Source organism: Aspergillus lentulus (assembly GCF_001445615.1).
Source record: "Aspergillus lentulus DNA, contig: Alt08, strain: IFM 54703, whole genome shotgun sequence".
NCBI classification, from domain to species: domain Eukaryota; kingdom Fungi; phylum Ascomycota; class Eurotiomycetes; order Eurotiales; family Aspergillaceae; genus Aspergillus; species Aspergillus lentulus.
In genome coordinates this window covers 3,553,266-3,573,794 of record NW_028322118.1, presented here as the reverse complement: position 1 = coordinate 3,573,794, position 20,529 = coordinate 3,553,266, and the positions used below count along the sequence as shown (strand labels likewise).

The 20,529-nt window shown below is 50.6% G+C and overlaps 6 protein-coding genes across 6 annotated transcripts; 2 read left to right on the top strand and 4 right to left on the bottom strand.

Annotated features, from left to right (window-relative positions):
- Positions 1-5,675: 5,675 nt before the first annotated feature.
- Positions 5,676-6,332, bottom strand: ALT_4372 (uncharacterized protein; the record flags this gene model as incomplete). The annotated part of the gene is made up of 2 exons (XM_033559954.2): positions 5,676-5,756; positions 5,808-6,332. 2 exons carry the CDS (start codon positions 6,330-6,332, stop codon positions 5,676-5,678), a joined length of 606 nt encoding a protein of 201 aa, XP_033415845.2.
- A 202-nt stretch (positions 6,333-6,534) lies between these two features.
- ALT_4371 (ankyrin repeat domain-containing protein) lies at positions 6,535-9,039 on the top strand (the record flags this gene model as incomplete). The annotated part of the gene is made up of 4 exons (XM_089599735.1): positions 6,535-6,953; positions 7,050-7,950; positions 7,993-8,069; positions 8,118-9,039. 4 exons carry the CDS (start codon positions 6,535-6,537, stop codon positions 9,037-9,039), a joined length of 2,319 nt encoding a protein of 772 aa, XP_089456073.1.
- Positions 9,040-9,134: 95 nt separating this feature from the next.
- Positions 9,135-9,631, bottom strand: ALT_4370 (uncharacterized protein; the record flags this gene model as incomplete). Its single annotated transcript, XM_033559956.2, has 4 exons — positions 9,135-9,258; positions 9,321-9,365; positions 9,434-9,510; positions 9,563-9,631. The coding sequence occupies 4 exons, from the start codon at positions 9,629-9,631 to the stop codon at positions 9,135-9,137; spliced, it is 315 nt and encodes a 104-aa protein (XP_033415847.1).
- A 395-nt stretch (positions 9,632-10,026) lies between these two features.
- Positions 10,027-11,745, bottom strand: ALT_4369 (cell wall mannoprotein 1 family protein; the record flags this gene model as incomplete). Its single annotated transcript, XM_033564530.2, has 1 exon — positions 10,027-11,745. The coding sequence occupies one exon, from the start codon at positions 11,743-11,745 to the stop codon at positions 10,027-10,029; it is 1,719 nt and encodes a 572-aa protein (XP_033420421.2).
- A 1,628-nt stretch (positions 11,746-13,373) lies between these two features.
- On the bottom strand, positions 13,374-15,273 carry ALT_4368 (GMC family oxidoreductase; the record flags this gene model as incomplete). Its single annotated transcript, XM_033564531.2, has 2 exons — positions 13,374-14,972; positions 15,028-15,273. 2 exons carry the CDS (start codon positions 15,271-15,273, stop codon positions 13,374-13,376), a joined length of 1,845 nt encoding a protein of 614 aa, XP_033420422.2.
- A 3,618-nt stretch (positions 15,274-18,891) lies between these two features.
- Positions 18,892-20,479, top strand: ALT_4367 (uncharacterized protein; the record flags this gene model as incomplete). The annotated part of the gene is made up of 6 exons (XM_089599734.1): positions 18,892-18,940; positions 19,004-19,436; positions 19,489-19,653; positions 19,706-19,864; positions 19,916-20,041; positions 20,089-20,479. The coding sequence occupies 6 exons, from the start codon at positions 18,892-18,894 to the stop codon at positions 20,477-20,479; spliced, it is 1,323 nt and encodes a 440-aa protein (XP_089456072.1).
- Positions 20,480-20,529: the final 50 nt, after the last annotated feature.

Here is a 20,529-nt window from a genome sequence, read left to right as displayed (position 1 = left end):
CAGTCCAGTTCAGATCCCGAGTCCAATCAACACTCTCTAGACTATTACCCCTTTACGGAATAACATGTACAAAGTAGATAGTATCTGTGTTTCTGCTCGGGCAGCACAGCGGAGCCCGTGGGGAGAGTATCTCCCCACTCACTAAGTCGTCAGAATGCATTATTCGATTACCAAACACATAAGGTAAACGTTCAAATATTACCAAGCAGTGAAGTCTCGAATCGTGGAAAGTTTGGTGTCGGCACATGGCTAGCTATCTGCTTTCGTCCGAAGTTAATCCGACTAGCAATCATGCGACCCTTAACGTCGGGATATGTGAATTCCCAAAGCGGAAATCGTCAAAAAGCTTGCTAACGATTCTCAGTAAAATGCGGTCTGCAGAAAGTCTAAGGGGGAGAAAAATGGCCAAACATCTGCCATTCTTCTCCGGGCCTCCGTCAACCCCCCACAACGGTCCTGGTTCGTCCGCATCTTTTATGGAGATAGAAACGGGGCTTCGGCGGAGGCCATCCGAAAATGTAACCTGATTGGCTCATGCACTATGGAATAGAATTCCAGTCTTCATGTTTCGTGAATATCTGTGGACTATTGTTGGTCAAAGGGACCCGCTGGTTACTCCAGAATCGCTTCCAGACATTTACAAGACTAGCGGAAGTTTGCACAGCCATGGCTTGGGGATTACCAATCAGCAGCTTGGCCTTTCAAGACACGGCTGGCAGGGGAACTCTGTTCAAGACTCCGTCCCGTCGCTACTGGGGATTCAGGATCAGGCGATCGACTGGACCTCCACATGCCGTCGCACTTTTATCGATCCTGAGTGCCTGTCTGGACACTGGTTTTGGCTTTGTTCGAGTATGTTTCCAGAGATGAACTATTATTGGACCGATTACAGAGTAGTCGTACTCTCTCGAGTCGAAGGAGCAGCAATGGTTTAGTCACAACTAGATTCAGATAAACCGGATGATAAATATCATTATTTTGATTTCATCATCCCTGACCAGTGACGGTGGTCATAAGGTGTCACACTGCCTCGTTTGGCCAAGAACTGATCAGCAGGAGGCGATCATCACCAGTCTGCCCAATGTCGAAAGTTTAATTAAACGGAGGGTGTGGATGGCCAGTCCAGATTAACCTGTCTTCACGGCCGAGTTCTGGTCGCCTTGCCCGTCGGATCTGCACTGCCACATGGTCTGATGCTGCATCCAGAGAGCGTTTCACCAGCTTGCTGAATATGTATCTACCCGTCTGGTACACTCTCAGACTAGCCCACGTTGCGAAGCAACCGTAGTCTTGGAATCGACGGATTAACGTCCGTAGTCAAACTGGCAATCGCCAGGCGACGAATCATCATCTAGCCGTGAAACTAACATCGCCAAAGCTACAGGTGAATCCATGGTTGGGCCGAGAATGGTCCAAATGGAATCGTGCCTGAATAACGGCTCCCTTTTTAGCCGGCGGATCCCCACGACAATAGTGGAGGATTCCAAGAGTCCAGGCTTATAGCATATGCTCATTAAGCAAGCCGAACTCTAAAACACGGTTTATTCAGATGACCTCACTGGCTTATACTCGTCCGGAAATGAATGTTGCCGTCCCCGTGCATACAAGCCCAACCATTCTTAGCCAAAGATCTTGTCATCAAACTAAACTAGTGGCAAAAACTTTCTATGTCAAGGACCGCCTCACTGGTGATTGGTATTCCCTGTCTGATGTCGATCCATAGGTTCGCTTACTAGACATTCAGAACTCTCCTGATCCTGGTGCCAACTATGCCATAGTCTGTCTGCGTCTGGAACTTGACCATACCAAACCACAGCCTGGAAAAACAAAGGCTAAAGTTAAAGTCGACGAGGCTGTGAATCCTCCAAGGAACAAACTGATAGGCCGGAAGGGATGGAACAGAGTCCTACGGTCATCTTCCTCCTCGACACCAAGATCCACTGTGATAGCACCCTGGGGGTGAAACTCTTCAGCTGCGGACCGAAGCCTGCAGAGGACAGAAAACGACTGTGGAGACTAGACTTCAGGGGAGGGATGACTAACGCAGGTGCCTAGGCTGTAGGAATTGCAGGACAGATGAATCTGTTTTACTAATATGTGCGGAGTCGAGATAAGGAACGGTCTGCACGACAGATGCATCCTGAAATCATGAGAGATTTCCTGAAGAAATACGGAGTCCGGATCTCCCCCCTTCCGTGCAGCCCTTCGCCATCATTCAGCGTTCTGGAGTTGCAGAAGTCTCGTATTCTACGTAAGCAGCCAGCAAACGGGGTGGTGATCATCAGGATCTGATTTGGCAGGATGCATATGGTTTCTGCAACCTGGCCATTCGTCCATACACATTGTGCACGGAGCATAAACAAACAAACCCTTATCAGCCTTGCGTCCTTGCAGGGGTACCTTCGTCCTTAAAGAAGGCACAAGTTTCGGTGAAACTCAACGCGCTGGCTTGCGCAGCCCAGCCAACCATTGTTCCATTATCCCAGCCTATCAGATAGCACGGCGGGCATTTCACCTGCGTCTCAGTTCTCACCAGCTACGATAGGGGGATTGACTGAATGTCCTTGTTCCATTTGTTCAATAGGATGCATACACGGAGTATTACCATAACGGCGATGAATTTACGGGGTGAACCTTGACTACACTGTAGATCCAGCGTGTTCTTCATGCTAAGGATACATCGAGGATCACCACTCTTCTGTAGCAAGCTTTATATATCCGCAGCCAAATTCTTCCTGATTCCTCCCTTCAACCCTACCCTTTCTGCTGCAGTTGCTTGGGAAGTTGGGAAGTGTTAGCCGTCCAAATTGAGGGCTCTGGCTATACATCCTGTGGATAGGTACGGCACTACCGTAGCTGAGAGGAGCAGAGTGTAATTCCTTTCCTGCAGGCAGTTACGACTGCATGAATATGGCAGGGGATAGACATCGTCGATCAGCTCCACACACTTATAAGACTATCAGGGACCAATAATCATACAGAATCTAACTAGCAGAGACAAGTCTTATTGCACTGAGAATCTGAGACCGCTGGTCTGCCTAGTACCAGTCTGGCAAGCAACATTAGCCGATTTCTCACCGATCTTTCCACATACATGCATCTAGTGCATGCCGCATGTGCGCTGCGTAATACAGGGGCAGTGATATCCCGTCAAGACTGGGCAGATCAGCGCAGTACTAGCTTGCGAGATGATTTGCACAGCTGAAAGCCTCGGGACTGGTCATTCTGGAGGGAGCGAATCAACTACCAGATACTCCGTACGGAGTGCTAGAGTGCAGAACCTTGTCAGCCCAGCACGGCAGCAGTTGTCCCCCAACTGCCGATGTCCATAATTCTCCGCGCATCAAAGTATACTCTGCAGCACGCAGTGGCATCTGCTGATCCTGTCCTATATCGTAGAGGTATATCCAAGACAGCGGTCTTCTCATGTCGAATTATACGTCCTTGTGTATCAGACTTGCATGACTGCCTACGTGCACTGTGATCGTCTGCCCTGTCTCTAGTTTCACAATATGAGGCATTAATGCTATTGAGTGCTTGGCTGTTCGAGCTTCGGCCGGTGTCGTCTGCCAGCCCAAGATGAACACCACAGAGCGATTCTTTGCTGTTTGGCATCATTCGAGTCGTCCTGCCTCGTCTGCAGGTCCGAGATGATCACTCATGGAGCAACTACTAGGTGCGACTGTACCCCGGACGCGGGTTTCCCATTGCAACGAGGCCTATAGGCAAAGAAGACACACCCTTCTTACCCAGTCTCTTCACTCTGTCAGGCTCCGCTTCATAGTTTCACTCGCCAACCGCCACAAGTTTCTGCCTCATTCTCTTGTCTCAAGAACTATGCTCCGCGCCGATATAACCAGTCACTTCTAGCACGCTGAGACTTGGAAACACACGGAAGAAAGCCGTTTCCCTAACCCAGCTTGGCTTCCCCCGCAAAATGAGCTGTTAGTTGGGGATGTTTACCTCGCAGACTTGCCACCTGGTTGAGGGCGCTGCCATGCTGCGTGGCGACGCTGAAGAAACATCACAGCTCCACTACGACCAAATTGATGATGGTAAGCGACAATTGCTAAGAAGATATTATGCAAAAGGACCATCAATCACCGAGATGCTGCATGAAGGAGGCATGATAGCGAGTTGGTAGAACATCTGCCTCTTTCTCATGACTACACCGTCTCTCATAAACCAAGCCTCCATGAGTGAGAGGCAAGATGTTTACTCAATCACCATGACATGGAGCAGGTCGAGGCCGGGTGATTAAGAAGTATGCCATCTATAACGCATCCAGTCTGTGCGATCTTATCACTGACACAGTAAATAGCTTGGACGCGCCGGTTCTGAAGGGGTTTAAGATCAATGGGTTTCCAGATCGGTTACCTAGGACTTTCCTTCCTGATACAGGAGAAGTTGTTGGAGGCACGCTGTGAAGAAGGATGGTATGACAAAATCACCAAAGCCGCTAATGGGGGTAACTAGTAGTGAGGGAGTTATATTGACAAAGCCTTTTAGAATGGACGTCGGCCTTACCCTGCCAGCGCCTGGTGTTTCTCTGTTAGAGACTTCCAATCTCTAAGACACATTACACGAGAGTAGGTGTTTACTTCGCAGTGCTCTAATTGACAATGAAGCTGATGATACAGTAATTTCTTCAACGAGGTTACACCATTGACGGTTGACCTAGAGAAATTTAGTCATAACGTGGATTTAGACGCAGTTTCAACAGCAACTGATCTCAGATTACAGTGCCTGACGGCACAAGCAGTGCTCTTCAGTCTATGAAGGTATGCCAAGGTCAGTGGCTTGAATACTTCGCAAACTATCATCGTATTAACCCCAAAGCTCCGTCTGATATTCTAGATATTCTCTATTTTGACACGCTTGATACATCGACCCATGCATATGCGCATAAGGCAGCCCGGATTTTCCAACTACAACAGCTTAACACCAACTCCAATTAATACTACTGCAACTTCGTCCTCAGTCATAGCCTGGACGCCTCTACATCCATAGCACCGTGACCAGATCGACAACGACTACAACGTTGCCTTCTCACCTGCATCAGATCGTACAGCTCGTGAAACAAGGCATCCCGCAGTGTCCAAACCTCTCGAATCCCCCAACTGCCAACTTCTCCTTGCCGTCGGCTCTATACTCGTCCTCATCTGCGAACATGGCATGGAGATGTTCGATGCGTTTTATTGCCGCAAGGCCATCGGTACTCCGGAAAGCAAACAAGCACAGAGAGACACGTCAGAACTTCGGTCTCTGGTACTGGAGCTTTTGGCAGTCATGCATCGAGGACGTTTGGACCAGACCCGCTACTCGTACGAGGAAAAGTTCCATAATCCGGGAATTACTGCGGCTGCAGTGACGGAAAGTTCGCGCCTTGCTCACTGTATAGACGGCGTGATGCAGATCGCGAAGGGGAGACGCGGCGAAATAAAGCGTGGGGCGATCATAGAGCAGCTGAGCAAGGCAGCGGTTGATATTATAACTCGTTGCAACTGGTATTGCAAGATTGTCCTGATTGCCTGCCTTGTATGTACAGCTGTGTGGTCCAGGGCTCAGTCTCCGTCATTGGACTTCAGATAAATATTGACATTGCTCGTGAAGGTATACCAGATACCGCTTTCTCTTATAAACTGACAGGTCAGAGACAACATTATGTACCGTCATTACTTTCGTAAATTTCCCTGGTCCCGTCGATGATAATAAGCATCCCGCATCGAAGTCGTGAATGCTTGCTGCGAAACCGGCTGGTATCCTCGTCAGTCATACGAATTTCTAGGACTTTAGAATTGTCATACAGGTGAAACAAATTGCCCGGTCGCTGGCGGAGGCCTCGCCTGTGGCCGAGTATAGTAGAAGCCTCGTTGCTGAGCCACTTGGCCTAGTTTATTCTCAGTGGCCGTAGGCATAGCCGCTTGCATCCTCATCGGGAAGCCTTGAGGTGTTGTCGAACCATCACGTCGATGGTGATAAAAGTCGGGCTGGTTCTTGTAGCAGTGGTACTCGTTCTGCGACGCTACTGGCCCATTGCGGTCCGCTGCCGGAGGCGTATCACGGTTGTGATAGAAATAGGGATTGGTTCGGTAGTGATGGTACTCATCCTGCCGAGTTGAATTCGCCGACTCGAGTGTGGCCATCGGTCGGGAATAATAGTATTCGCTTTGCGTGGCGGTCTGGAGTGTCTGCCCTGCCATGAAATACGGATCACGAGGAGTGTATTGAGGCGGAGGCTGTGAGTAGTTTAGAGATGAGGGGCCGTTCGCAACTGAAATGAAGTCTGCAGCATAGCGGTCGTAGCCTGGGGTTTTGACGGAAGAATCCATTGCGTCTGATTGCAATGTGTACGCTCTCTGAAGTAGAAAATGAAATCTTGCCGTGTTCGCTTTCTAGATGGGAAATTGGGTGATATTTATACCCACCAACACGAAGACTCAGCCTCGCTCAGCTCAGCCTCGTTGTTTCCAGCTCGTACCCCACCATCCATCCTCAACATGAACCTGCAACTTCACAAAAGTTGATGGATTTATGGACCCGTTATCGCTCACAGCAAATCTCGCTGCCGTCATCGGCCTCATCGACACAATATGTCGCATCGGAAAGGAAACATACCAGCTCATTGCGGCTGTAAAGAATGTCCCCGCAGAAATCCAACAGCTGCAGGTGGAGATGCACGAGGTGGAGTTCCTCCTCGAAAATGTCCATCGCTACTGTGATGAGTACCAGAACAGATTGCCTTCACTGAGCTTGCAGAAGACCTCGCCGGTTATGCATATCTACTCAACTCTCAAATCCCTGGAGAAAGAGTATGATAATATCTCCGCCATTGTGGCCAAGAACCTCGATGTTCAGTCGAGTCGTACGAAGCAGAAGCTGAAGATGGTGGGAGGAAGAGTCAAATTGGTGCTTGGAGGGAAGTTGGAGCGTTCATTTCGGAATCTGGATAGGTGCAAGAGGCAGTTGAGCATGAATCTGCAGATATTGGGAAGGTAGAAGTTGTCTATCCACCCGTAAACCTTTGGTTCAAGGCTGACGGTGACTAGCTTCAATGACCTTTCTGTTCAGAAGCGATTGGATAGTATTCATGATGCTGTGTCGACTATCAGAGACAGTAGTCAGATACCTCTGTCGAATATCGACGACAGGTCTGCAGCTTGGTCAGAGAAAGGTCAAGACCGGCCTGACTTTTCTCAGTCTCTCGAGGCTATCGACTCGCTCATGGCACAGCTCACAGCTATGAAAATACGCATCGAAAAGCAGGATGACAAGATAGAAGTTTCCATGGACAACTGGGACAACTTTGAAGATGTCAAACGCGCTTCTCTGCCTCTGATGTTGCTCCAATCCAAGGTCCGAGAAGCATTACAGTTGTTGTCGACCCCGCAACCGGGACATGAGAAGCTGTCCAATATAGATGTGCAGTGGGTTCGAACTGAGCTGGAGAGTCTGCTCGCGAGTAGCCACGAGAAAGCCGCGACCGCCATCAAGATGAGTTCGCAGAAAAGCAACACTGTCCCCCGTGATTCTAGACGGCATATCGCAGGCAATATTCCTAACAAACGAGGAAACAGATTGCAACCTACTCAGCAGATTGTATCATCGCAGGTTGTGCTCCAAGATTCTCCCGCGGGCAAAGTATCCATCCGGGTCCAGTGGACCAAAGATGCTGACTCGAAATCCGCCCGTGCATCTGACATTCTTCTTCTCCTGGCACCCAATCCACAGGTGGCAGAAGATGGCCTTCTTGTTTCGCTTTCGAGGCTTCATGACGGGTTGAGCAAGCCCACAATCACGCGACATGTCTCAGCCTACGCGATCGTCGAGACAACATCGCCTGTATTTACATGTGTCGAGGCCAATGACATACAATCGCTACGGCTACTTTTGAAGAGCAGGGAATTTTCGCCCACCGTGCGAAATACGGAAAATGAGAGTCTCTTATCTGTAGGTTTCCAGTCTCCAGCGTCGTTCAATCTGACCGGTTAGTTTGCGGCACGACTCCTTCGCTTCGAGATGTGTGACCTCCTTCTCAATGAAGGAGCAGACCCCAACCATTGCCGCAGGTAGGTCCATTCTGGAGCTCTGAACCGGGCAGCATCTGACAAGATTAGTGACGGAGCAAACGCGATCTACGACGTACGAAATGCCTTCTGGTACCGAGCAACCAATTATACCATCCACAAAGCAACCCTTTACCGTATCCTCCGTCTATTCATCTCCGCCGGCTGCGACATCAACTCCGTCGCTCTCGGTGGCAGCCCCCTCCATTTCACTGTCAGCCATACGCTTCCCGGCTCTGAGCTCATCAATGAGGAAGAGATCGTCGCCTTAATCGATCTACTAGTCGGCAGTGGCTGTGACATCGAGCACGAGAACGCCGACGGCCTCACCCCACTCTTGTACAACGCCTGCATCCCACGATGGCACGGAGTTGTGGTGCTCCGGGAGCTTCTCCAATGGGGCGCAAATCCGCACGCAACGTCCCACCTCGGCGAGGGCGCGCTGCATCTGGCCATGGCGTTTTCAGGGCCGGAATCTGTGCACGGCCAGTTGGAGGGGGATTCGTTAGAGACACGGCTCGGCATCCTGCTGCAGGCGGGATGCGACCCGAATCTGCGAGACGGATACGGACACACTCCGTCGGACTTTGCGCTGAGTTCTCCACGGATTTGGTTCCAGTGGTGCTTGGCTGTGGAGAGGGTTGGGCTGTCTGTGAAGGATGTTTTGGGCAGGGAGGGTGTCTCCGAAGACGTCCAGCCGGTGCAAGGCTCTGCTTCCGCAGATTCAGATTGGGAATCTTGCAGCGGCAGTGACGACGAGGATGGAAGTGAGGAGAGCACGGGCTCGGAAACTTGCTCGGACACCGAACACATCTTCCTCTGCTGGAACGGGTTCTTCCCATGGAGTGTTCCGCCGTGCTGTGCCGATTGTGGTCTCGTTTGCGAAGCAGATGATATCAAGCGGAGGAAATGGGACGCCTGGATGGTCTTTCAGGGATTGAGAACAAAATTCATGATCAATAACCTTAATTAGACGGTTGCACGATATCCAGCATATCCAAGCGGACGGAGCCTTTCAACTCTACACCAACTACATCCCTCCCATTCCAAGAACAATCTAACAGAATGCTAGTAGTCCTCCTTCTCCGCCTCCTCCTCACCGCACTGCACACTCCCAACCTCCCCCACAGCCCCCACAGGGATCTCCGTCTCAGGCGAATAATCCGTTCCATTCCCGGCACAGTGGATCTCACTGAAATAGTAATCCATTAGCTCAGCTCGCACACATCAATCGGAAGGGGAGGAAGCACTCACTCATAAAACCGACAAGGCGTGTTAATCTTGACAGTTTCCACAGGTCTATGCCTCATTAGTTCAGCAATTGCACTTTTTGCCATGGGTATGCGGCATGGGTAGCGTAGACGCACTGATGCACAGAATAAGAGAGACAATTCCCTGGTAAGCCGCTAAGGACCGTGAGCCCGTTTCGCATTTGCAGTACGACCTGAAGTACACTTAGTTCTCTGCAATGGAGAGTGTCAGAATGGAGGACGTACAGTTGGGACTGGTCCCTCTGCTGCGGTGAGCGCGACGAGGGCGGTTAGGGCAATGGTGGTGAGGTACATTTTGCTTTAGGTATTGGGTTTCGGAAAATAATTAGAGTATCAGGATGTTCTGCTTATCTGGTGAAGTCCAGTTAGTGTAAGACATTTATACCTGCGCGTCAAGCAAGGGGTGTTTGTTTAGGCTTTGGCGTGCATTCCGGGTGATGTATGTGGCATGCTATTCGTGTCAGGAATTCTCCGGGATTCAGACATTTTGGAAAAGAATTCCGGGTTCGAATCGAATTACTAGCTACTAGCTACTATCAGACTGAATCGATAAATAGATACAATCATATCACCAAGCTCATATCAACATTCCTCCTCACAAAATCAAATTATAAGTAGACATTAATATCCTTTCCTTTCCTTCATTTCTCATCCTCGTGTCCATCTCATTCCATGATCGGCTAGATCATTTACAGCAACAGCGCAATTGCAGCAATAGCCATGGCCTTGCCAAGAGACGAGCCCAGCTTGCTGGCTGCGCCGGTGGAGAGTCCTCCAGGAGGAGCGATAGTTGTAGGGCTGGAGGGAGAGGGCTGAGGAACCACGACGGGAGGAGTGGGCTGCTCCCCACCACCACCGCAGGTCGTGCACGCAGGGGCGGTGGTCAAGGTGGTCAGGGTGGTGTGGCCAGGTGGGTTCGGGACGCTGGTGGTGCCCTCACACTCGTGGCAGGGGGTCGTCTCGGTAGCGGTGGTGGTGGACGTGGAGGTCACTGGGGGAACAGGGACACTGGTGGTAGTCTCGCATGGAGTGGTAGTGGTAGTTTCAGTAGGAGGTGTAGTGGGAGTGGTGGTCTCAGTAGGAGGGGTAGTAGTGGTAGTCTCGCAGGGAGTGGAGGTCTCAGTAGGATGAGGAGAAGTAGTGGTAGTAGTGGTCTCAGTAGGAGGGGTAGTAGTGGTAGTCTCGCAGGGAGTGGTGGTCTCAGTAGGATGAGGAGTAGTAGTCGTAGTAGTCTCGCACGGAGTGGTGGTTTCCGTAGGATGAGGAGTAGTAGTGGTAGTAGTCTCGCATGGAGTGGTGGTTTCCGTAGGATGAGGAGTAGTAGTGGTAGTAGTCTCGCACGGAGTGGTGGTCTCAGTAGGATGAGGAGTAGTAGTGGTAGTAGTCTCGCACGGAGTGGTGGTTTCCGTAGGATGAGGAGTAGTAGTGGTAGTAGTCTCGCACGGAGTGGTGGTCTCCGTAGGATGAGGAGTAGTAGTGGTAGTAGTCTCGCATGGAGTGGTGGTTTCCGTAGGAGGAGGGGTAGTAGTGGTAGTCTCGCACGGAGTGGAGGTCTCAGTAGGAGTGGTGGTAGTCTCGCACGGAGTGGAGGTCTCAGTAGGAGTGGTGGTAGTCTCGCACGGAGTGGAGGTCTCAGTAGGAGTGGTGGTAGTCTCGCATGGAGTGGAGGTTACGGTAGGGGTAGTGGTAGTAGTGGTAGTAGTGGTAGTAGTCTCGCACGGAGTGGAGGTTTCAGTAGGGGTAGTCGTAGGGGTAGTCGTAGGGGTAGTCGTAGGGGTAGTCGTAGAGGTAGTCGTAGGGGTAGTCGTAGGAGGTGTGGAAGTCGGCGAAGTAGTAGTGGTCGGGGGGGTGCCCACATCCTTGTAAGCATCGATACCCGTCTGGATGGCCGAGGTGATTCCAGAGGACAGCTCTTGAGCGACTTGCTTAAGAGCCTCCGGCACCTTGCTAGACAGGGTCGTAGCCAAGTTCGAGGAGGCCGTGTATTGGGCCAGCAACTGGTTATAGGTGGTAGGACCCGCGCCGGCCTCGACGATCAGACTCTTCTTGGAGATGAGGTCGTTGATGGTGGTCTTGACCTTGCTGGTCAGAGCCAAGATGGGATTCACCAGATTCAGAGCGTCAGCTTGGCTCAGCGCTGGCTGGGCCGCAACCGTGGAAGTGCCATCGTTGATGGTGGAGATAAGGTCTGCAGAAGCGCCCACAATGGCGGACGTATCGCCTCCAGTGTAGGCCTTGATGTTTGCATCCAGAGCATCGACCTTGGACGAAATGGCAGCGACAACACTGGTGACCGCGGCAAAGTCACGCTCCACCAGCGAGGGTGCCCTGGAGACCTTGGTGGGTGTCGCGAGGACGCCGGTGAAGGCTCCCAAGGCGAGGAGGGAAGTTAACGCAGAGAACCGCATTGAGGCAACCAAACAGTATCAGATGATAAACGACTGTGATGAGTGTAAACAAAGGCCAAGCGAGAGACGATCGAGTACTACTGTAACGAGCGACGGACTTACAGCAGGTGAGGAAATATCAACCAGACAGATACCTCGAGGTACCATTCCAGGACTATTTAATCTCATCCTGGAGGCTGGTGTCAAGTCACATGTGTCATCACCTTGCATCGAGAGGATTGCCTCGCTTTGACTTCAATAATGAGACTCATTTCCGTCCGATCCGGGGTATGCCAGTTCGTGCATAGACATTGGTGCAGACCCCGGACCAGCGGCCAAGGGAAATCCTCTTTCGAGGTTAGTACACGCCTTGTCTCATGGAACTGGCTGACCAAATTATCGAACGTGAGCTAAGGCACTACGACGTTGGACCGGTTCATTAGATCAACCCAGTGGCAAGACCGTCGAGGATTGTCTGATTGGGTGCAATATATTGCTGGAATGAAGAGGTTGGTGCTGGCAACGGGGTGGATAACTGGACAGGTGTCTCAGTACAACTGTATCCAATAAGCAACGGACAGAGTCAAAGCTAGGATGCAGAGTTTCTCTCAGACCTTTTCCTTTCCGTCAATCTCATATGTCATATTGAGTAATAGATGATGCCACTGCCAGGAAAACAAGAAAGTATCCGGGGACGAGTGAGACACGCAGAGTGATAGTCCATCATCCTGGTCCGAGTCCAACACTAACAAAGCGAAGACAGATGACAGAACACACTCAATTTCCAGCAGCTTCTCCACTGTTTAGGCGTCCACTGATGTTGTCAGGTTATTGTTGTTCCCTTGTTCCTGATAGGCCCTGACTCAGAATCTTTCCTAGAAACAGGTTATGTTGCGAAGAAGGTAATTAGATTAGCCTTTTTCGCTTAGTCTCTTAAATGGCTTCCCCTCGCGAGGTTGACCCATCACCGTTGGCGTAGGAGACTCCTAGCATGTCTAGTGGTCTAGCGTCGAACTAGCGACTTGGCTTCCCAATGGCAATGTAACCTGGTCATGATTTAGTGTCAGTGATGTTCATGGCGATGCGGGGTTGTAAGACATGTATCCCCGGAGAAGTCAGCCGGATCACCGTTGATATTCAAATCAATGGAGAATTTGACTTTGGAAGACCCTGCAGATAGAATCTTGCCTCGTATTCCTTTCTTCTCTGTGTGGATGCATCGTTGGTGGATGAATCAGAATGGTGAGGTGGTTGGGAAGAGTGCAGTTAAGAGAAATTAAACAGGTAAAAGATGCAACCTGCCGAGGTCTTTGCTCTGCGTCTTCCTAGCGGCCTAAGGCAGTAATATAAACATGCATGCATTCAATGTCACATCACATCCTCAAGCAATAAATGAATTCAGTCTTTGGTAGGATCCTCAGTTTCCAGTCTATTACTGTATTAGTCTCGGTGTCAGATCCTCTGGAAAGCTACTACTAGACCAAAGCCACGTCCAAAGAACTAACGGGCCCTACTCGATGCTATAAATATCGCAGTCACTAACAAACTCTGAATCCCGCTAACATCCCACACAATGTCATGCTTGAGAAAGTTGTAAGACAAATCGAAAGCAGGTATGACTCCGATAACCACCAGCCTGGTAACAAAGCTTAGAGAGTGTCCTGCTTGATGATATCCGCCGCCTTCTCCGCCACCGCAAAGACCGTGGCCTGGATATTCCCCCGGGGCTCCAGTGGAAACACACTGGCATCCACCACCCGCACATTCGCCGTGCCATATACTTTAAGCTTCGGGTCCACCACTCCACCGTCATCGCGTGGCATCATTGCACATGACCCACTGGTGTGCCACATGGACAGTGCGAGTTCCTTACACAGTTCTTTGGCCTTCTCCACGTCTGTCAGTCGCTCGGGTGTGTGCAACCTCGCTCCTTTCTTCTTAAGTAGCGACGCCATTGGCTCGGTTTCGGCCAATGTCTCGATCCAAATACTGTGACGTGCATGGAGCTCGAGGTCTGCGGGGTGACGCAGAATACCATGGTCGATGGCCGGCGCTGCTTTGGTGTCTGCGGACTGGAGGTGTACAGAACCGCGAGACAATGGGTAGCTCAGTACGGAGACAATGGTGATGAAGCATCCTGGATGACTCATTGACAAAAGGCCCTTGGGACTGCTGCCCTCGCGGGGCAGAATCTGGAACGGGGCTAGGGTATACTGCGCTGTGGGTTCACCGGGATCCTCCAGCAGCTTTCGAAGGATAGGGTACTGCTTCTGCTGCGCTCGCGGCAAATTACCAGAGCCGATCGACGCATCGATTGTCGCGAGTAACTCGTGACGTTCTGCTGTGGAGAGGTTCATGCAAGGCATAAATGCCGACACCAATGGGACCATCCCCAATGGTCCGGAGCCGTCTTTCTGATACGCTTCCATGGCAGCCGCAGCCACTGCTGGGTCTCTCGCCATGTCGCCCGAGGGCATCCCGTCTGCCACTTCGTACCCGAAACATACTATTCCATGATCTTGAAGGTTCTCACCAACGTTTGGATTATCAATGATTGGAATGATGCCATGCGAGCGGAGGAGGTCTGCGCTACCAATGCCAGAGAGCTCTAGGATCTGTGGAGTCTGCGTTGCTCCTGCCGCGAGGATAACCTCCTTGGCCGCAGGGATCGTGTACGTTCGCTCCCCCTTGTAGAATTGCACCCCGGTGGCGACAACAGAAGCTTCGCGGACTTCCAGAACAATCCTCTCCACCAGCGCGCCCGTCACCACTCGCAGGTTCGGACGACGCTGTACATCTGCACCAAAATAAGCAGACCCCGCATGGCTGCGCGTATGGGTAACAGGGTCCACCGCACCAGGGCTGACAAACGGTCCTGTTCCTGCGCCTCGAATGGGATCTTCTACCTGCGGATACCCCAGATTTTTGAAAGTCTCCATCCACGCTCCGTGGAACGGCATGTATTGGTCTCCGAAAGAAACCTGAACTGGTCCATTGCTGCCCTGATCTTCCTGGTCGTATTTCATCCCCATGAAGAATTCACGAATTGCGTCGGACGGCGGACTGGCCCGATGGAATTTGCGGAGGTACGGTTCAATACCATCCCACCCCCAGCCTGGATTTCCCACAGCCTCCCATGCATTCATCCCCGACCGCGATGGGTAGATGACCAAGCCGAGGTTGATCGCGGAGGACCCTCCCAGGGTACGCCCTTTGGTAGCGAGCAGTTGACGACCATTGAGTTGTTCCTGTCGAAAAATCATGTCAGCCGGTGGGAGTGTCAGCGTTGCTACTTCTGCGTACCTGAGGGATAGATCGAAAGTCCCAGTCCAAATCCGGATCTCCGTACGCCGTAGGCGCCAGTCCTGGTACCGAGATGCGCGGGTCAGTCAAACGGTTGGTTCCTGCTTCCAGGACAAGCACGCGGGTGTTCGGATCTTCCGTCAATCTGTTGGCGACGACTAAGCCGGACGTGCCACCTCCCACAATGATAAAATCAAAGACTGCGACGTCTAGCCCAGCAGCCGAATTGGTGTCGATGACAGTCATTTTTGATCACGATTTACCAAGATCCGGTCAGTAACAAGAGCAATCTCTAGGTGTCTCAGCTAACCGTCAGCATTGCAACCCAGCTATTTATGTGATAAATGTCATATGAAGGAGGGGTACCTCTGTCTGCTTATTGTCTGATGCGGGGCAATGCTAGCCTGTATGTGTTGTGCTTACGTTGGTCCAGGTCAGTGCTTGAGTGAGCAGCCTGATCGACAGGTCCGACACCGGCAGTGGTTGACATTGTGCAGAGAACCAAAGGCGCCGCAGGAGACAACACTTGATTCTGCGGCCGACGTGGATCAATTGCTTTTTGATTCGTGTTGTTCCCTTTCGAGATCGAATCAGTCGCCCTGGTTGCGAAGTTATTCTTGACGCATCCTGTTCATCTTGGGGAGATCACAAGTCCATTCTAGAATCCTGTCGCCGCTGGGGGACCAATTCGTTATAATTAGATGAGAACTCGTGAATTTGGAAAGGCCGCCAAATGGCTTGTATTGCCAGAGATAGACAGTGAATGTCATTCAATGATCAAAGGAAATTTCACTTCCGTGGAGTAATCCCAGTCCATGCTTTGAGAGTCCAAAAACAATGTGTTCCCTTGTCTACACGGGAGCAAGACCTAGATCAATTTGAATTACCTTCTGGTGAAGATATTGTTGTTAGAATGTACATCCCTGCTGGCATCAAGCAAGGCAAACATACATGAGCTCACACAGCACTCCTCGAGCAGAAGTCGGTTCCTGTAATGAGAGCACTCACGTCGGTTCCATATACTCTAAGATTTCGGGTCAACACGGTCTCAATAGGCCATTATCGCAAACCACAAAAAGGCTTCCGAATGCCATCGTAACTGCTATATGCGCGGACGCGTATCAGCAACGTCCAATGCACTGCGGGTCTAGATTGTTGACGCCTCCATGATGTTAGGATTGTAAGCATAGCGCTCCCTGACGTGTACGCCTGATAATGGACATCGAAGGTTAGTGCTGTAGAGTTACGTCGATGTTCAAGCGTTGTCATGGTAAACGGTCGTCGTCGTCGTGGCACTCTGTTCGCAATGTTCGTTCCGCTCTTGCGCCATGGACTCTGCAGACATCTCACAGAACCAGAGAAAGTATCGCTGCAGATAACAGTACGGATCGCACGCGCATGCTCAGCCTGATACGTATGAAGCATGACGTTGGCAAGGAGCAGGTTATCAGGGAGGGTAAGCAGAAGTGTCAGATGGAACAGACAAAGTGGATAGGAGAACGAGGGGAGACTGAGTCGGAGGTGAGATCAAGACATCGCATGGGACTCTGAGGAGTAGAGACAAAAATATTTCACTATAAAGGCCATATTTCGAGAGTGAGAGTGCTGCAGCAGAGGAGAGCTGCCTCTCTGATCAATTCAACCACAGAATATCCAATACCACGAACGCAGACAACCCGAATGGTAAACTACTAGATCAGGAACAAAATTCTTAGCATAGAGAAAGACGTAATCATTCGGAGAGATAAAACGGATCAGAGAGGAAGCCGTACAGGCCCCTCTCTCATCCGCCCAAGCCCCAACCCGCTCCTTCTTCGGTAAATTTATACCAGAGAAGCGACCAGGGCCTGTCTCGAACCAGGGCCCAGTAGTGCAGCTGGGTTGGGGGGCTAACCCACTGCACCACCAGGTCCTGGTTTGTTGATGATGCCACATAACAGGGGTTCATCTGTTGCCCGTGTGTTTGCCTAAACGGGAAATGAATGGGGCTCTGAAAAGCGAGGACAACAAGGATCAGTCCGAGTTGTAGGTATGAACTGATAATATACCTTAGTCTAGCGCCACGAAGGCATTACTGGAAGTCGTTTTCTCCAAATGACTCTTATAGGACACATCAAAGTTATATCACAGCAATGAGTATGCTTCAAAGAGTATCCCTGCTACCTATTTATATAACCCAGGGCTGTGGAGCAGTATCTCCCTCTGAAGACATCTTATTCGCATTTGCACTACGTCTATAATCTATAACTTAAGAACTTTTCAGAACAACCGTCTATAGAGGGGTATTTGTTTTTGGTCTGTAAATGTCGGGTGGCAAACAATAACCTGAGGTCTATGGCTTCTCTATATCTGGGTGAATCATTCCCAACGTTTATAGCAGTCTAGTACTGCATGACTGTCGAATAATTATTGATAATTCTATCGCTTTAGACTGTCCGTTATAGAGATAGGGGTGTACTTTCTGGCTGAAAGTTTAACGTTGATTGCCTGGAGTAGAGTTAGGGCTTCAGCACGGGGAACTCGTCCGGCTCGGGTGGACGACCAATTGATGATATGGAGTGTGCTGATTGTCAAGGCCAATGACAAGTGAGAAGCACCTCAAAAATGCAATCTCGTGCTCTTCGGCCTTTTCATCCTGTACTCCAGGAGCTTTGCAATGAACAACGGCTGAGGAACAGGACCTTGTCGAAACGATTCTAATTGTCCTGAGCATACGAATCTGCACCTCTTCCAGGTTCAGTCTAACGAATGTTCTAAAGTAGAACACTCCAGAGGCTGTCTCTTAGTCGTTCATGAGCAATAAGAAGCTCGGAGAGTTGTCGGGACGATCTGTTCGGTCAGATGTCTTTGTCAAGTGTGTGCCATTGTACAAGTCAACTGCAGCCCCAGATCAGCAGTTCTCCAATCATTGCGAACTGGTTGTCGATCATCAGGTCGGCGAATCAATTCATCTCCGGGAGATCAGCTCGTCGCACGCTTCCTGTTGCACGTAATGAAACTGAGTATGTCCGTCGCTGCGTCATAGACACTTCTGTCCATCTGTGTATAAGACCGCCGACTACTAATACGGCCCCGAGTCAATGCAGTGGAATCACCGCTACTGGGTCTTATGTCACTCCTACTGCTGCTCATGATAGGTCCTGGTAAACGGCTATTGATAGGTTCTCGGACGAGGTTTGCATACACGAGTTTGATGTTGCGTGGAGGTACAATCGATGTATATAAGGGTTCCATGGATTTGGTCGATACTGTTACCATATTACTCGATCAGAAGGAAAATGCTGAACCCTGAATTTGATAAGTAGACAACCTTCTGTCCTTAATACCTTTACATCTCCGACTTCGGATGTGTCCATCGGATTGAGTTTGACGACGCCCTGGATATCCAACGGCACTTACACCTTATTTACATTTCGTGCCTTGGCGATAACTCTAGATTTGGACAACGCGGCCAGTCAAGCCGATCGTGAACTGACAGTTCTACAAACAATGACTGATAAACTGTTCAATCCGACTATCGTGTGCGAGGGCTTCAGCCGAGAAATATCAGACAGCCTCATTAACTAATACTTCACAGCATTTGAATTGATCAGTTCAAAGTTTAAAAGGCTTTAGATTGCCTTCAGCCGGCTGACGACCCGGCTGATGCTTGTCTACTACTCATCTACCCCTCTCGAGGCGCCAAGGCATACGACGAGCCGCCACTGCAGGATTGTCTCTAACTCTGCTGGCCAGGATCCAACAGCGCCCAACTCAAGCCACTATTCCTATTAAAACCTAGCTAGACACTTATCATGCCCAGGCCCCGGCCGCCCGGTCATCTTCTCCCCCAGATTGTTCTTATCTTCTCCGCATCTCAGTTTGATGCTAAACGATGACATATTTCCATCCTTGTTCAGTCATAGCACTGATAGTCTCTGTATTGCCATGTAAGGCTGCTCACTCTCCATAAGTCCTATAAGTCTGACATGATCAGTTGCCGCTGCGACAACCTGCGAGCGCAGCCATGATCCCAGCCTCCAGAACTCACCTGCCGCATTTCAGTTCGCCTCGTCCGATGACCTGAATTGGTTCTCCACGCATAACTGCACCACAATTGACGATGATATTACTCTGCTGGGAAGCTTCAACGGATCACTCTCTCTCCCCAATGTCACCAGTATTAACGGAGTCATTACCTATACCGCCCCTACCGAGACATTTGAACTCACGTCGATCTCGCTGCCGGACGTGCTGTACCTGGGAGGCATTAACGTTCATCTCCCAAGTAGTCAAGAGATAATAGAGGTATCTGCCCCCAAAGCGACTGCCGTCGGCACGATCAATCTGGCCGTACTTTCGACCGCCGCAGTAGACTTTCGGTCGTTGAAACAAGCGACGAGTATCTCGCTGGCGGGGAACTACTCGAGGTATTCATTCCGTTCCTGCAGTGTCTACCAGACACCGGACTAACCAGCTTAGTGTGAGACTTGACTCTTTGGAGCAAGTCAATGGCAATCTCAGCATACTGGGGTCTGATACCATCGCCACGAATTACCTCGATAATGAGGCCCACGGTCAACTCCCGCTCAGCTTTCCTGCCCTGAAATATGCGACTTTTATCCGGTTCTCGGGAGTGATTACGGAGTGCGTCATCAGCATATGCATACATCTCTCGTCTCGAACTGACGGTGGATAGATTCTTGATGCCTGTCCTCGAAACGGCCAACATCCAAACAAGAAAATATCTTGGCCCATCGGGAGTTTCGATTCATAACTACGGTGCGACTGTAGATCTAAATCTACCAAAGCTACGCTCAGTCGGCGATATGCTCGATCTCCAGGGTGCAATATCCAAGTATGTCCATCATAGGCACACCTTCACGATATCTGCATGCTAATAAGATAGTCTCTCTCTGGACTCCCTACAGTCAATCCAGGGCAACATCACTGTCAACTCTTCATCCTACCTAGAAGTCAATTTCACCAGTTTATATTCCGCGGAGACCATCCAGCTGAATGGAAACATCACAAGGTACGACCTATCATACACCATCCTGACCTAAAACTCAATCGCTGTAGTGCCGGATTTCCCTCCCTCACCGGGGTCAGCCGCATCACGATCAACACCACGGACCCCATTGACTGCAGTTCCTTCCAGCGCGCCATCCAGAGAGCAGCCCCGGCTTCCAACTCCACCTGCAACGGGACAGGAATGACAGGAGTGACAAGCACGAGCGGGCGAGGGTTGAGCACTCGCGCAAAGGTGGGGATCGCAATTGGGGTGAGTATCGCCGGGATAATCATTGTGGGGTTGATCATCTGGTATGAGCAGACGATGGCCAGGAATTATAAAGCGCGCGCCGGGTTTCACTGGGGGCCACAGATTCCGCTGCAGGACAGGTCGAGGAGGAGAAGTGCGCCGGAGGATGACCCGCCGCCGCCGTATTCGTTGCATCCGCCTCCTAACTGATACCATGGCTGTAGTCAGATGTTATATAAATGATGTTCTATCAGACGATT